Here is an 18,094-nt window from a genome sequence, read left to right as displayed (position 1 = left end):
AAGGAAAAGAAGATTACAATAAACATAATAAGTAAACTATATATTATATTACAAAATGAAAAGTGTTATAAAAACAAAGTAGAATAAGTAAGATTTGTAAATGCTGGGGGGAGTGATAAAATAAAATTTTAAATACAGTGGTCAGGATGGGCCTCATTGAGAAGAAGACTTGACAAGACTTGAAGCATATGAAGAAGTAGCCATTTGGATATTAGAGAGAAGAACATTCCAGAAAGAGGAGTTGGTGCAAGGGTTTGGAGAGAGAAGCACAGCTAACATATGTGAAAAACAAGAAAGCTGGTTTGGTCAAAGCACGACAGGGGGAGAGAAGGACAGTAGGAGATGAGCATAGAAAAATAAAATGATAGGGAGATTATGTAGGGCCTTGGAAGCAATGCACAGTTCTGAGTAGATGAGAGACAAGCTCTGACTGAAATTTTAAAGGGAACAATCTGCGATGAGAACAGACCAAAAGGGGAAAGTTCAGTAAGAACTATTTCAGTTACACAATTGAAAGGTGACTGTACTTTGGGGCAGAATAATTTACTATGTCAAAATGACTTAAATACATACTAACTAGACACAACAAAAGTTTATTCTTTTTTTGTATAATATCCCTGGATAAGTAATTCAGGTCAGGAAGACAACTGTTCTACATCTAGACAGCTTCCATCTTTTCTTTTAGCTCTACACCATCTTTTTGAAAGTCCCCTGTTTTTATCTAAATACAAGCAGAAAGGAACATAATATGGAGGAAATTAGAATGGGAAGTTTTAATGGGTCCTGCACTTAAGTTCACTTCTATTCCACAAGAGAAAACTGTCATACGGACAGAACTATATAAACGAAGATGGGGAAATTTAGTCCAACTAGGTTTCTCAAGAAAGGAAGAATGGATTTTGGTGGGTCTCTTAGCAGTTCCCACAATTCATACCCAAATGGTAGCCATGGAAATAGTAAGAAGTGGTAGGATTCTTAACATATTGTGCACATATTCTGAAAATAGACCCTGTATGATTTCCTGATGAATTAATCATGGGATGGTGAGAGGAAAAAAAAGAAAAAACCCTCAAGGATGATACATGGTTTTTTATCTAGGCAACTGGAAAGAACTGCCATTAACCAACATGTGGAAATCTTTTTTGCTAAAAGCAGGTTTGGGGAGGAAGATAAATGTCAGTTCTGTTCTGGATGTGTTATTTGAAATGACATCAAGGGAGAAAGGATGTAGAGTAAGCAACTGATAATATGGTCTGGAACTTGGGGAAAGAGGCTGGACTGGAAATGTCAGTTGTATTAAAGCCTGAAACTGGCAACAACATCAGGGAATAAATACAAGCAGAGAAGAAATGAAGATCAAGCACTGAGTCCTGGAGCATCTGAACATCCAGGTCAGGGAGAAGAGGAAGCAGCAAAGGTGACTGTGAAGGCAAGAGAAAAACCAAAAGTCGATAATGTCCTAGAAAGGAAGTGAGGAAAGTTTATCAAGTTGAGAGTCATCCTCTGCACCCCATGCTGCTGACAGGTTAAGCACAAGAACCGACCATTAGACTGAGCAAGGTGGAAGTCATTGGTGACCTTGCTATACAGTTCTGATGGAGTGGTGGTGGGTAACAGCCTGACTAAAGTGGGTTTAAGAGAAAATAGGAGGAGCAGGATTGGAAACAGCAAGTATTGACAGTATTTTCAAGTGTTTTCTACAAAGGGGAACTAAGGAATTGGGCAGAGCAGATGGACAAAGTAGGGTCAAGACAATTTTTAAGATGGGTGAAATAATTAAAATGGAATGTTCATGGCCTGATGTAAAAAAAGAAAAACTGTTGATGATGAAGGAGAGGGGTAATTTCTAGGATTAGGTCCTTAAGTAGATGAGAGGAAATGGGGTCTGGTGTGGTGGAGTGCTACCCATCATCTATGATAACAGGCAAGAATGCAGAACAGTGGATCCAAATGATAATGGCTGAGTAGATGTGGCATTCAAAATTCGTGGGAGTTCTCTTCACCAAAGTCCTGTGAATTCTACTGCTTTACGTATTCCCATTTCCTACCCTCTCGGTTACTCTCAGAAACACTTGATATGCCCTTATCACTTTTCACTAGGATTACTGTAATCCCTTCTAACCCCATCTTTGTCTCTAAAATGCCCATCTTCCACATTACAGACAGAATGTGCTTTCTATGCCTAAATCTAAATCTTCCCATAACTATCAGGATAAACTCCAAATGTCTGCACTTAGAACACAGAAGTTTTTATTAGTGATGCCTGCCCAGCTCTGTGGTTGCATCCGCCATGCTCCCACAAGTACTCTGCGCTTGCACACATACAATAAAGGAACTGCCACCAAAATCAGCTGTAATGCTGGATACACGGAACCATCCTCCACCTAGACAGGAAGATCTTTGAGGACAGGGGACCTGCTTTACTTGACTTGAATCCTGAGGATTTAGCAGATAGAAGCCCCTCAGAGAATAACGGTTCCATGAATACACACATGCCACAAAAAAGGACTGGAGTCTAAGAGCTACAGATATGTTTTTGTAAACCATACAACAAGAGCATTATGTTGCAAAATAAATATTGCACAACAATATTCATTCATTCATTCATTCATTCAATAAACATTTAGGGTCTTTATTACATACAAGTCATTGGCAGCCAGGTGCCAAATATAATCTACTGGAGTGAGACAGTCAGTAAAGAAATGATTATAGTCAATCCTACTTCTATAATCAGATTTGAAGAGAGACTTTTTAAAACATGTGCTAGCAAAACGTATAACAAATATACATCTAACCGGTATTGTGCCTAGATTAGAACATATGTAACTTCCTCTATATTTCTCATTACACTAACGGCACTGAACTTGTTTGATGCATACTGTCCGGCCTCAGTCTGTTTTACCCATTTACCCTAGTAAAACACAACTGTGGTTGTTATAATATTAAGAAGCTTCCTCAAGAATGCTATCCAGCTCCCTACAACACCAGCTCCAAAAATATGTCACGGAGAGATTTGGTTTATGCATTTAAAAATCATAACTACATTCTCACTATTGGACTGCCAGAAAAAATAAAAAGCATATGCATATTAAGGCTCCATGTTTAAGGATGCCCAAATACCAAACTAGTTTGATTTATACCATATTAGTACGAATCAACTAAAGATGAAAGTTCTTTGATATCTCTACTTAAATATACATATTGTATACTTATATAATTTGTACCTGTGTTTATCTCTCTATACACACACACATGCACACACATTTATTTGAATCCAACCACTTACTTGACATAAAATAACAAAATCACTTTTTACATAACTAAAAATCACATAAGTATATATTTTTAAATTATCAAAAGCTATATCATTGAATTATATTATTTATACATTTCTATATTGACCCAGAGTTATATACACAAACATATGTACCATTACTTTACAGGTGATAAGGGATCTCCAGGGTAATTCTGATTATGTAAGACTTTCACTTCATGTGATAAATTCAGAATTAACTCTACCATAAGATAAAACTACATTGTAACAATATTAAGAATCATTTTCAAGCTTTTAAGTATTTGCTTAGTCGCTAAAGCATGCTTAAAACACTCAGTTATGGACCCGCACATTTTTCCCTTTAAAAAGATTTGTATTTAAATTTCAAAATTTTCTCCTAACAATAGCCTTTAATAAAAAAGTTCTATATTTTAACATTCACAATGGCAATTGGTAAGATCTTCTGAAATTAAAAAAAGTGTATTAGATGTAATTTTATTTTCTGTCAAATTATGTTACTTCTCACTATTAGATATATTGTGTTTTTCGAGTTCTGTCTTCAGTAATTTATGATTTAACAGTTGAAGGATTCAGGTCTTAAAATAAGGTGCTACACACCTTGGTCTCATGAATGCTAACAGAAATTTAGCTGAGGAAGAGCAGGATACGGTGGTCATCACTGGATCTCAGGGCTTAGATCATGAGAGAAGGTCACAAGACATGGCTGGTAACTAAATACATATTCCCTTTAGGTATGCATAATTCCCCAGCCTCTGCATTTATAATCTGTGATACAATGCTATGGGGTTAGAAAAAAAAAAGGAATGGCAATGTGCACGTCCACACAAACGGTCAGCTCTCCCTTTCTTACGACTGTAGTAGAGAAATCTCCTTAAAGACAGTGTCACTGGACCATTTTTATATGATTATAATTAGCACTCACATAATTTAATAACTTTTATTTAAAAGAACCGTCAGTTTATCTACTGCATTAACTTCTCTCTTTTTCTCTCCACATTTCAGTGGCAATTAAATCCTGTTGCATTTTCCCCCTTAAAACACAGTGGCCACTTAGCACTTAATGTCCCAAATCCAATTCCTCAGTTAAATATTTGAGATTGAACAGCAACTGGTTGCTCAGTACAGTTTTACTTTTAGTGCTCATCACTCCCAAGATTATTCTCCCAAACCAGCTATTTATCATTTAATCAAGACTAAGACTGAAACTTCCTTTAAGTATTTTTATGTTAGCTCCATTTCACTGATTAATGCTTTACTTTCATTTAAAATAGATACCTAAGTTATTTGACTGTTTTACAGGAATTTAATGAGACCAAATATTGCTCAAAATAAGTAGATTAACAGCATTAGTGACATAAACACTCATTATCTACATTTATAAATTTAATCATTAGAGCAATGTTGAGTAGGAATGTCACTTCTTTAAAATGAGATCATTTCTCAATCTTTATTAATTGTGATTTAGTTGTCACCTGGTAAAAACAGAAAGACATTAGGTAACATAAGAGATTGGTCAAATATAGAAACAAGTTGTTATCACTACCAATTTGCCAACTAATTATGCATGCATAATTAATCTTTATTAAGCTGTCAAAGTTGAATAGCTAACAGATTATCAGTTTTGAACAACATGCAAGTGTGGTTACAATGTGATAAGAGAGCTAGTCCACAGCAAACACTTCTGCCCACAGAGCAACATTCCTTGCCCACCAATTTGCCCTTAGAACATGATTACTAATTTCTTGTGAAAGAAAACTAACCAGAGTGAAAACAATTTAAATAAGAAAATCTCAATTGTACCCTTCATTTCGTAGTGCTTATATGCCTGGCAGTATTTGGTCAACCACATCACAAAACTAAATCAAGAGAAATTATTTTCAGAGACTCTATGAGTCAACCAATCTCCTAGTATTTCATGTGGTCTCTTCACATCAGAGTAGATCACCAGAAGCCTATATACTTAGACCACAACAGTTTAGTCCTTTAAATATTAGTGTCAGTGATTTGTTGTTCCTTAATGTTATACCAGCTGCTATAAGAAATGATCATAAGTCTACTTTTACATGGGCTATGAAACTACAGTTGGTCAATAACATCAATAAACGTACTTCACATAATAAGCCATGTGATTTTTTTTAAAAAAAGATTTTACTTATTTATCCATGCGAGACACACAGAGAGAGGCAGAGACAGGGGCAGAGGGAGAAGCAGGCTCCATGCAGGGAGCCCAATGTGGGACTCAATCCGGGGACTGCAGGATCAGGCCCAAAGCCAAAAGCAGACGCTCAATCACTGAGCCACCCAGGCATCTCAACCACATGATTTTTTGAAAATAATTTAGCTCAGGTAAAAACTGGATCTTATTATTAGCCTTTCTGATCCTTAAGAGTTACATACTTTATTACTGTGATTCCCTTTTCACCCTATGTTATTGATCCTCAGTGAGCACTGCAATCACTTAGCTTATTTGTTGGGTTTTTTTCCTCAACTTTTCTTTTTTTATTCCTTTTATTATGTCTTCATTTGTGTGTCATCAAATTCTTTCAAGAAAGGCAAGGTACAGATATTTCTCAATAAAGATAATTGTGTTACTAATACTTTTAGACTTTTCACTGAACTACTGCCAATGTCTCACTTTCTGTTAAAAGTTTAAAAGGTTGTGTCTGGTCAGAGTATGAAACAAAATGAAATGTTTTATTAAATAGCATTTTAAAAAATTCTCACTACACATAAAATTATTTCATCATCCTTGATCATGGCACAGTAGCAATAAAATGCAATCTTTAAACATACATGCAGGCTACACATCTACAAATATTTAAATTGCAACAGGACATTTTAAAAGTTAATCTCATGAAACCCTGCCTAATTTGATAAATTGTTTTTATGACGTTATGACATTATACTTTGGAAGCTATTCAGTATTTTTTAACCAGTCTTCACAATAACAAAATCCATTTCAACTTTTTTTTAAAACAGAAGCAATTATTTTAATAGTATATCATCTAAGAAAGTTATTATGATTCCATATTACCTAATATATAGTTCTTATTCAAATTTCTCTAATTATACCCAAAATATGCAGCTGTAAATAGAGAGAGAGATCTCTGTCTCAGGACCCTATCAAGGTACCTGTACCACATCTGGTTGGCATTTCATCTCCTTCGTTTTAGAATAATCCCAACAGGTTATTTCTTTTATGAACGTGACATTTGCGGGACAGATGTCTTATAGAATGTACACATTTTGGATGTCTGATTCACATTTCATTAAAACATAGAAGTTAAGCATTTTGGCAGAAATACTATATAGATGGTTTTGTACATGTCTCATTACATCACTTCAGGAGACACTTGTCAATCTGACCCATTACAGGTAATACTAAATGTGATCACACGAATGAGAGTGTGATGCCAGACCTCTCCACTATGAAAATGTATCTTTCTCTTTGCAATTCATAAATAATTGGTGGAGTGATACCTTGAGATCATGTAAATATCCTCTTCACCTACAATCTTTCACTCAGTGGTTTTAATGTCCAATGCTGATCTTTGCCGGACTCAATGATTAGCACGAATTATTACCACTCTACATGCTTAGCCGCCCTTCTGCTGTAAAGGACAACTTTACATTCTACCCCTCTCCCCCATTTTTTCTTTGTATTGGGGTAGTTATTTTGGGCATCATTATGGACTAACATATTTTTTCACTTGGTATGTTATAGTTCATTACTATCATTTTTCTTTTTGATATCAAATTACACACAAATTTGGCCTGTAACCCTTCATTCAAGTGGGCTGCTAGGTCTTTTGACATGTCCCCAACCATTTCTGAGTTCTTCCTGCTTTCTGATATAAAATGTTCTAGGATCTCACTGCCCCATGTTCTGGAATCAGGAACTCCTCCAAGGAACACTGGCACCCTTTAGTAGAAAATACTTTTTGGAAACCAAACTTTGGCACTGAGTATGTTCATTCTTACTAGGGCATCATTGCCTTTAATGCCTTTCCGTGGACTGAAATAGAACACATATTTTTTAAAATCTGTGAGTTCATATTAATACCTCCAATTCAAACTCAAAACCATGCTGTATTTCTCAATTCCCACTACTCCATATTTTTATCTCCTCAAAACAATGGTTCCCCAAAATCCAATATAGTTACTCATTGCTCTGTCCTTTATTACACACAAAATAATTTTACAACTACTACATAAGCACTACTAACAACAATAAATTACCTGTTCATAGGTTAAGATTCTTAGAATATTTCCTCCCAAGTCTATACCATCTGAATATTTATAAGTTACTTAAATTAATTTGGGGGTATGTTATGAATTTGTTAGGTTCATTTGCTTCTATTTGTATTCAAACTTAAGGTTTGCTTTTTAATCACTTTTTACTTAATTTTGTTGTGTGAATATGTGAAATATTTGCATAGCTTAAAAGTCACAACTTTATAAAAACTTATCTGTAGAGGGGTCTAACTTCCATTCTTATCCTCCCTACACTGCCCCCTACTCACTCCTTACAGATAACTATTTCACCGGTCTCTGGGTTAATTATTCCTGTGTTTCTCTTTTGCAAAAATCAGATTTTTTTTTTATTTTCCCCCTTTTTAACTCTAAAAAAGGTACAATTACCATACAGGCATACCTCATTTTGTTGTGCTTCACTGTACTGCACGCACTTCACAGATACTGTGTTTTTTACAAGTTGAAGGTTTCTGGAAACCTGTATCAAACAAGGCTATTTGCTCATTTTCCAACAGCATTTTCTTACTCTGTGTCTCTGTGTCACAATTCTCACAATATTTCAAACTTTTTCATTATTATTATCATATCTATTATGGTGATCTGTGATCAGTGATTTTCAGTGTTTTGGAGCACTACAAATTGCACCCATAGAAGAGAGCAAACTTAATGGCTACATGTGATGTGTTCTGACTTCTCCACCAACAGGACATTCCCCTATCTCCCTCCTACTCCTCGGATCTATTCCCTGAAACTTGATGTTATTGAAATTAGGCCAATTAATAACCCTACAGTGACCTCTTAAGTTCAAGGGAAAAAGTCACACATCTCTCACTTTAAAGCAAAAGCTAGAAGTGATTAAGCTTAGTGAAGAAGGCATGTCGAAAGCCAAGACAGGCCAAAAGCTAGGCCTCTTGTGCCAGTTAACCAAGCTGTGAATGCAAAGGAAAAATTCTTGAAGGAAATTAAAAGTGTTACTCTAGTGAACACATGAATCGTAAGAAAGCAAAACAACCTTATTGCTCATAATGGAGAAAGTTTTAGTGGTCTGGACAGAAGATCAAACCAACTACATTCCCTTAAGCTAAAGCCTGATCCAGAACAAGGCTCTAGCTCTCAATTCTCTGAAGGCTGAGAGAGGTGAGGAGGCTTCAGAAGAAAAGCTGGAAGCAAGCCGAGTTGGTTTGTGAGGTTTAAGGAAAGAGTCATCTCCACAGCATAAAAATGCAAGGTGAAGCAGTAAGTGCTGACGTGAAAGCTGTAGTAAATTCTCCAGAAGGATCTAGCTAGGGTCATTAATGAAGGTGGCTACACTAAACAATAGATTTTCAATGTAGATGAAACAGCCTTGTATTTAAAAAAAGATGCCATCTGGACTTTCATGGCGAGAGAGAAGTCAATGCCTGGTTTCAAAGCTTCAAAAACCAAGCTGATTCTTCTTTGGGGCTAATGCAGCTGGTGATTTTAAGTTGAAGCCAATGCTCACTTACCACTGAAAATCCTAGGGCCCTTAAGAATTATGCTCTCAAATTGCTCTGCCAATACTCTATAAATGGAACCATAAAGTCTGGATGACAGCACATCTGTTTACAACTTGGATTATTGAATATTTTAAACCCACTGTTGAGACCTACTGCCCAGAAAAAGATTCCTTTCAATGAGCAGTAATGACAATGTACTTGGTCATCCAAGAGCTCTGATGGAGATGTACAGTAAGTCTAACACTGATGTTTTCATGCTTGCGAATGTAACATCCATTCTGCAGCCCATGGGACAAGAAATCATTTTAACTTTCAAGTCTCATCATTTAAGAAACAGCATTTCATATGGCAATAGCTACCACAGATAGTGAATCCTCTGATGGAAAACTGAAAACCTTCAGGAAAGGACTCACCATCTAGATGTCATTAAGAACATTCACGATTCATGAAAAGAAGTCAAAATATCAACATGAACATGAGCTTGGGAGAAGTCGATTCCCACCCTCACGGATGACCCTGAGGACGGCTCAAGACTTCAGTGGAGTAATCAATGATTTCCAGTGTCACTACTGTAATTGTTTTGGAGCGCCACAAACTGCACCCATAGAAGACAGAAAACTTAATCGCTACATGGGATATGTTCTGACTTCTCCACCAACAGGACATTCCCCAATCCCCCTGCTACTCCTCAGATCTGACCCATTATAGGTGACTACAGATGTGGTGGATATAGCACGAGAACTACAAGTAGAGCCCAAGCATGTGACTGAACTGCTGCAATCTCATGACAAAACTTGAACAAATGAGGAGTTGCTTTTTATGAATGAACAAAGAAAAGTGGTTTCTTGAGATGGAATCTACTCCTGATAAAGATGCTGCAAAGACTATCAAAATGACAGCAAAGGATTTAGAATATTACATAAACTTAGTTGACAAAGAGGCAGCAGGGTTTGAGAGTACTGACTTGGACTTGAAAGAAGTTCTCCTGTGCATAAAATGCTATTGAGCAGCATCACATGCTGCAGAGAAACATTCATCAAAGAACAGTCTGTCAATGTGGGAAAATTCATTGTTGCCTTGTTTTAAGACATTGCTACCACCACCCCACCTTCAGCAATCACAACCCTGATCGATCTCAGCCATTAGCACAGAGGCAGAGACCTCCACCAGCAAAGAGATTAGAACTCACTGTAAGCACAGTGACAGCATTTATAGCAATTTTAAAGTATCTTTAAATGAAGGTGTGTAGGAACGCCTGGGTGGCTCAGCGGTTGAGCATCTGCCTTTGGCTCAGGGCATGACCCCGGAGTCCCAGGATCGAGTCTCACATGGGGCTCCCCACAGGGAGTCTGCTCCTCCCTCTGCCTATGTCTGCCTCTTTTGTTTCTCGTGAATAAATAAATAAAATCTTTAAAAAAAATTAAGCTGTGTACATTGTGTTTCCAAACATAATGCTACTGCATGCTTAAAAAACTACAGTATAGGGTAAACATAACTTTTATATGCACTAGAAGACAAAGAAACTCATTCGACTCTCTTTATTGCAGTGGGTCTAACCGAAATCATAGTATCTCCAATGTCTGTACATGTATTTTTTTCTATCTGGAAATCATTCCATACCAACTCATAGAAATCTTCCTTTTTTTTTTAATATCACAGTTTATTCAGTCTCCTATGGACAGATATTTAGGCTTTTTCCTAATCTTGTGCTATTATAAACAATCCAATAGTAAACAACTTTGGGCATATGTAATTCCCTATTTGTACAGGTAATCCATAAGGGTAGATCACTGAACCTGGACTGGAAGGTAAATGCAGGCAACGTTTTATTAGGTATTACAAAACTCTCATAAAATTGTAGCACTTCACATTCCTATCAGCAATGTGTGAGAGTGTTTGTTTTTTCAGACTTACCAACTAAACATATTCTAATCTTTGGAATTTTTGCCAATTTGAAAAGGTGACAATGGTTTCTTGGTGTATTTTAATTTGTATTTCCCCTCATTGCTCATGAATCTGAACATCATTTCATATATTTTGTTAAGTCATATCTTTTTTGGTGAACTGTTCAGGTTTTCTGCTCATTTTTAAAACCAAAATTTAAATATTTTCTTAATGGAAAAGTTATTTCAGTACTGCCTTCAAATTTTGTTTTCAAAAAGAAAAATAAAAATTGGAAAAAGAGGGGATCCTTGGGTGGCGCAGCGGTTTGGCGCCTGCCTTTGGCCCAGGGTGCGATCCTGGAGACCCGGGATCGAGTCCCACGTCGGGCTCCCGGTGCATGGAGCCTGCTTCTCCCTCTGCCTGTGTCTCTGCCTCTCTCTCCCTCTCTCTGTGTATATCTCATGAATAAATAAAATATTTAAAAAAAATTGGAAAAAGAAAATATGACTTAACTGAGAATACTAATATCACTTAAAACTATATTATCACATTCTATACTATATTCTGAATAGTCCAGTAAAAGTGGCAGTTAGGGGATCCCTGGGTGGCTCAGTGGCTAAGCATCTGCTTTTGGCTCAGGGCATTCTGGAGTCCCGGGATCAAGTCCTGCATCGGGCTTCCTGCATGGAGCCTGCTTCTCCCTTTGCCTGTGTCTCTGCCTCTCTCTCTCTCTCTCTCTCTCTCTCTCTTTCTGTGTCTCTCATGAATAAATAAAATCTTTAAAAACCAAATGGCAGTTATTTCAATTGAGGAAAATGTTAAGAAAAATGCATTCAAGTACAATTTCACTATGCTAACTAACATACCTCGTTAACCCCAAAAATAACCATGCTACTGAGGAAGGTCAAAGTTCAGGAAACAGATGACTGAGAGACAGTTTGTTGTAACAGTTTCATCACACCCACCTCATTAGTACAGGTGATTCTTCGAGGATGAGGGGCTTCCTGTTGCAACTGATACACTGTGAAGACAGTAAATCATTCCATATCAGTTCATAGAAATCTTCCTTATTAAGTGTTATAGTTTATTCAATTAGTCTCCTATGGACAATCATTTAGTTTTTTTCTAATATTCTGCTATCACAAATAATCCTAAATTACCCTTTTGCAGAAAGTTGGAATATATTAGGAATCACAAACTGGCTGCTTTTTTACATTCACAAGAAAAATGTGGTATAGTCCTATTTGTTATTAAATTAAAATTTGTTAAGAGCGATGCAAAGAAAGTAAACTAAATTTAGTAAAAGCCCAAAAGCAAGCATAAATAGAAAAATCAAAATCCATACAAATGTCTTTTTACCTTGTAACAAATCAGTACTGGGTATTTGGCTATGTTCTCCATAATCTGGTCTTTTATTTTCCCCAATTCCTGGTGGATGTATTGCATAAAGCATGTCTCTCATATAAGCCAATAATAGTTATACATTCTGAAAGCACATTATTACATGTCAAACTTGAAACTAAAATTAGGATTTATGTTAGAAGTAACAGATGTGCTGCTTTTCTCCCCATTTATATTGCAAACATCTATCTTCAAAGATAATCGCCCCTAAAAACAAAATTTCTGAGCCAAAGTAACCCTCCACTTCTTCAACTAGAGTAAATGCAGCACAAGGAAGAATTTGGGTATTCCTCTTGCCAAGGAAAGGGTAATTTTTAGGGTATCTGAAAATGAACCCATGAAAATGACACCAATACTATGACATTCTAGCTCCACTTCAGCCCTTCTGATCTGTAATGAAAAAAGACTGAACAGAACATGGTAGTCATTAGAGAGGTTCTCCTTATGTATATCTAAGTTTATCTCTTGGAGGGAACTTTTCTTCTATTTCTACATATATAATCACATATACCTGAATGTAAGTTAATAATAAGTTTAAATATTTAGACATTTTGTCAACATCAAACTAACCAGACTTCTGCCACTGTCAGATAACGAAGAACTTAAATTTCAACTAGACATCATTATATAGACTCCACCTCTGATCATATTCATTCGTATATATCATAGGGACATGTAAATACACACAATTAGACTATACATACACACACATATAATTAGACTATATGCATGAATATACACAAAATGTACACTGAGCACATATGCAGACACACTTTACTGTTCTTCTGTATGCTTTGCAAAGGGAAGATGTACCATGGCAGTTAGGAATCTGAACTCTTGAAACAGATCCCCTGGGATTTGAACACTGGGGCTCTGCCACTAACCCCACATACTGTGCCTCAGTTTCCCTCATTTGTAAAGTGGAGATAATAATAGTTTTTACTTCACAGATTACTGAAAAAGATGAATAAGTTATTATATGTAGGTGACATAAAATAGTTGCTAACACCTAGAAAACACTCAGTAAAGATCAGCTATTATTATATATAGATGACTGATATTAATACATATAATTTCTTACATTAATATTAATATTTGGTTACTAGGATGCATCCTGAATTCATCATCAAAATATAACACCAGGGGAATGTTATAATTTAAAAGATACCAAGAAGACACAGCTTTCCTACTTAAAAATCAAAAAATAAAGGTCACTCCCTCATTTACCAATGTTTGAAATTCTATTGATAGAAATTAATTCCTTTGCCTTTTCCTTCTGGTTGCAAAAATGCCTAAGAGAGATGCCATAAATTATATAGTTTTAGATATCCATTTTTTATTGTGAAAGTCAGTTTTTCAAAAATATTCCTGTGAATATGTTGTTATAGATTAAAGAGATGATATAGAGGGAGTAGTTCTGAGACCTCAGAGAAGGGAAGAAAGAGCACAGAGAAAGAGCACTCCAGCCCTGAGAGTGATTAAACACGTGTAGCACCCAGATAAGTCTCTATCCTCCTAAGAGAAGCCAACACATGATTTGCACAAAGGGAGGATTCTTCAGATCCACTCCTCCATATTGCTACCTATTCCATGTGAAAATTCAGTTCACAATTCTGCTTTGATCAGTAATCTTCAAAGATCAGTTGTTTTCCTTTGTGAAGAAAATGCTTGGGAAAGTATCGTCACCTATGGAAACTCAATTATGAGAACTGAATGGTAGTCAAGAAGAACATTAAAAGTTACTAGAGAATATAAAACATTGATTTTGATTCAAAGCACAAATACTTAAGTATATGGTTATCACTAGTAATGGATTTACCTATTCACTAAGCAAACAGTAAGATAAGCGATTTTTTTTAGATAAGCGATTTTGAAAAAAGTGACGATATCATCACATAAAAATTTTACCCTTTGTTGTAATCAACATTTCAAAGGGTACAGTTGTGCTTCATGGAGAGGAATAATTTTTACACAAATGCTTCCTTGTTTGCTACCTTTAAAACTTATATTTAACAAATAATATGTAAAGGGGGGCCTTCAGATATTGTATAACTGAATGTAACATATGAATTCAAGGAATACTTATCAAAAAGATCATTAAAAAGACCACTGCAATAAAGACTAATTCAGGCTCTTAATTTAAAATTCTTGGTATTTAAACTGGACCTCAGCTGAAATTTAAATTGCACAATCATTAAATGATTTACCAAAAATTAATTGCTAAATTCAAGATGAAAAGATATATGATCAAAGTACTTAAATTTTTCAATCACCTTTTAAGTGTCAATGCTTATATACTTATTAATGAATTTCTTGGTAGCCGGAGATAGTAACAAAACATTGTTAATAAGTTCAGAGATCACAAGTAGGTATCTTGAGGTCAAAGTCAGCTCGTGTTTGGTTTGCTGTTTTCTAAACTTAAGTGTGTTTTCAAACATTTAAAAAGTGATTTAACATCAACAAAGGCAAAAGAGAATTCCGCTTCTGAAAAATCAGAAGATCTGACAACATCAAAGCACTCTATAAAGGGGAGCTAATTATGTGTTATGCCCTGCAAACAGAGCATCCCTGCTCTGCTTTCCCTTGATTGCCACTTGGCTCACTTGCCTCATTTATTACTGGTTAGGCCCCTGGTTTAAGTCAAGTAATTTGTATCAAAAAGCTACAAAACTTGGAGTGCCCAGGTGGTTCAGCCGGTTAAGCACTGAACTTTTGATTTTGACTCAGTTCATGATCTCAGGGCTGTGAGATGAAGCTCCACATCAGGGTCTTCACTCAGCAGGGAGTCTGCCTGAAGATTTTCTCTCTTCCTCTGCCCTGCCCCCTGCTCGCTCTAAATAGATAAATAAAATCTTTTTTTTTTTTACAAAGGCAATAAAACTATATTTAACAAGAGTCCTCAACTTCAACACCTTGCTAGTTCTATTTTCCTACTGGTTCATATATGTAAGTTTTTAGAATTATGTTGAGCTCAGAATATGTTGAGCTTTAGAATAATGTGGAGCTCAAGCACTGAGGTTACTAAAAGAAACTATAAAACTCAGAAGCAGAACTAGCACCCAAAAAAAGAAGCCATTTTAAAAACATGATAGCTACTGTAAGACATTCAGAGATATAGAAAATACAAATTGCCTATACATTTAGTCCCCAATATTCTTCAAGGGGAAAAAGCCACCACCATGACTCAGTAACAGTATGAGGCTTCCTAGATGCTCATACACAAAAAAATGTGCAAGGTACAAGTCAGAGCAAAGGGAACAAAGATGAATCAAAAACCAGAAAATGCAGACATGAACTTTAAATAGGCTTCTAGCCAATGGGATTATGAGACAAAATCTTTAAGAAGTAAAGAACATTAGTCATTTTTATACATTCTTTGAACTATACTCCCCAGAAATAAAAAGGTACCAGCAGCCTCTATGGCAATACTTTCAGAGACTGTTCACATTTTGCTTACTATAATTAGCTCAAAGTAGCAACCTATTAAAATAAAACTACCTGTTGTTCTGGGAGCATAAAACCAAGAATCCGAGCCAGCAACTTATAAATAACAAAATTCAGGATAACTCAACATTTACAAAGATGTTAACAATGTATATTTAAAGTAAAAGTTTCTTAGGTTGCTTATTCAACTCCACAGATAAACAAAAACTTACGGTACTGGTGTCTATAGGAGTGCATTCATGGATTTCTTTTTAAAGCTACTTTGATTATATTAATCCTACTTCCCCTTTTTAAAAATCTGAAATATCTTTTACTTGAAGAAATAATATTCTCTAGGAAACAAGGAAGGGAAAATAAAGGACTAGGAACCTAGACTTTTTTGAAAAGATTTTTATGCTAATTCAAAGTTTAAAGAGCAATAGAGAATTCAGATGCCTCTCTTTTATATTTGGGAAGCAATTCCTAAAAAACTAAACATGCACAAAAACCCACTTTTCTTTTGCCTCTTTTCACCCACTTATTCTATCAAGATAGCCTCCTGACTTATTTACATAGACCTTTTTCATACAAAGAATTAGGATCTAAGAATAATTACATTGCTTGAATTCTTAGCGAGCTTCTCCTCGCATTAGTTTTCATCAGTCAACGTCAACAAGTGGCCTCAAGTTCAATATGGAATTCCATGCTAATGCAGAGGGATGAGATGCATTCCAGACATGCAAACCATAGACAGACCTTATGGAAACACTCCTGTTTTCCCATAATTACTTCTTCTATGCTATTCTCAAATCTTGCTGTAAATTAATTTTTCAATAATGGGAATAAAATGAAATGAATATTCATATCTAATGATCTTATTTCCATATCACTCATAAAGCACTATAACCCACCCAATTTAAAATTATTTGTATACTTACAGTAAGATTTCCAAACAGGAGGTCTATATTCATCTGTATCTGGAAGAATAAACACCGAATTAACATTACTGAATATTTCTACTTTAATCATATATTTCATATACATTAAATTATGTTAACATATATTTAATCACATATTTAACATATATTTGTTGAAGTCTATGTGTCCTTGGCATTGTGTTAGACTCTAAAGGTCATTCAGAGATTTTTTTAGTATTGGTCCTTACTTTCTTGGAGTACAGTTTCACAAAGATGTTCAAAGAAAGTTACTATATTTACTCAACTAGTTATCACATTAAAAACACCAGGGTTAATTTTTTATAGCAGGCACCTGTTTCTCACAGTCATTTATAGTCAATAAAGTCTTTGTATCTTTGGGCATAATTCTATGACTTTTTCACTAAAAGATTCCTGAAATCACTGGTATTTTTCTTTTTCAGTAATATGGACCAGATAAAACTTTTAACCATCGGAAATGTACCTCCCCCATAATCCTCCTAATGGAATTAGGAGGATTCCAGTGTAACTGGTTTTATTAACATCAGGAGAGAAGAGCAGCAAGGTACTTCTTCATACATCATGGACAATCAAAACCAAGAAATGAGAAGCATTCCACTGGAAGACCGTGCATCCAGGGAACCACAAAAAACCTGAGGGGAACATCCGCTCTTCACATCCATTTCCCCCTCACTCTGCTTGAATGAGGACTTAGGAGACAGTGGAAAGGGGATGGAAAGAGACAGATATACAAACATATGAGGGAGATGGGAGAATTCGAAAAAGCAGAGGCACCAGTGTGGTCTGGCATCTCATCAGTAAAGTGCAGCTAAGTAATAATTTTGCTGGTCAAAGGCCCTGCATACAAGACCATGTAGCTAAATTGGCAGACATGGCATATTGGCGTGGGAATATGTGGCCAGAGACATCGCCTGGTTCTGCTGGCACCCAACACGAACTCATTAAGGAATCTGGTCTAAAAAATCTTCGTCTCCAAGGAGGCAAGAAAATTTCTGGTAAGTTTCTTGAGAAGGCTGAATCTAGCATGTGTAAGGCTAAGTAAAAATGATAATAGACTCAAAACCTTCCCTTCAACCTTTAAAATGCTAACACTTCACTTATAAACCACACAAATATTTAGAGTCAGAGGGCTACAGCAAGACTACTAATGATAGGCAGAAGAACACAAAAAGGAAATTCTAAATCATGTAGAAATTGCTTGGCACTCAGTAGGAGTGTTCAAATACTTTTTTTAATGAATAAATGATTACATGAATAAATGAGTGATGAAGTAATGCAGCAAATAGAGTTCACCCTCATTATTTATCATAGTTATACTCTATACAGTCACCTTGAACACTGAATTAGTGAATACTGAACTGTGGCTCCTAAGGGACAACACAAGATTAGGTTCCTGCAAGTCT

At 35.8% G+C, this 18,094-nt stretch overlaps 1 protein-coding gene across 1 annotated transcript in view; it reads right to left on the bottom strand.

Moving 5' to 3' along the window:
• CHN1 (chimerin 1) overlaps positions 1 to 18,094 on the bottom strand; it is a 197,423-nt gene that overhangs the window by 128,424 nt on the left and 50,905 nt on the right. The window contains exons 2-3 of the mRNA XM_055307689.1: positions 16,674 to 16,712; positions 11,877 to 11,932 (exon numbers count right to left, since the gene is read on the bottom strand). Coding sequence (XP_055163664.1) covers positions 11,877 to 11,932; positions 16,674 to 16,712 — 95 coding nt within the window. The remainder of the gene's footprint in view (positions 1 to 11,876; positions 11,933 to 16,673; positions 16,713 to 18,094) is intronic.

The sequence above is a fragment of the Nyctereutes procyonoides genome, unplaced genomic scaffold (genome assembly GCF_905146905.1).
Source record: "Nyctereutes procyonoides isolate TBG_1078 unplaced genomic scaffold, NYPRO_anot_genome, whole genome shotgun sequence".
NCBI lineage: Eukaryota > Metazoa > Chordata > Mammalia > Carnivora > Canidae > Nyctereutes > Nyctereutes procyonoides.
Note: the sequence above shows the minus strand (reverse complement) of the source record. Positions and strands in the feature narration are given on the sequence as shown.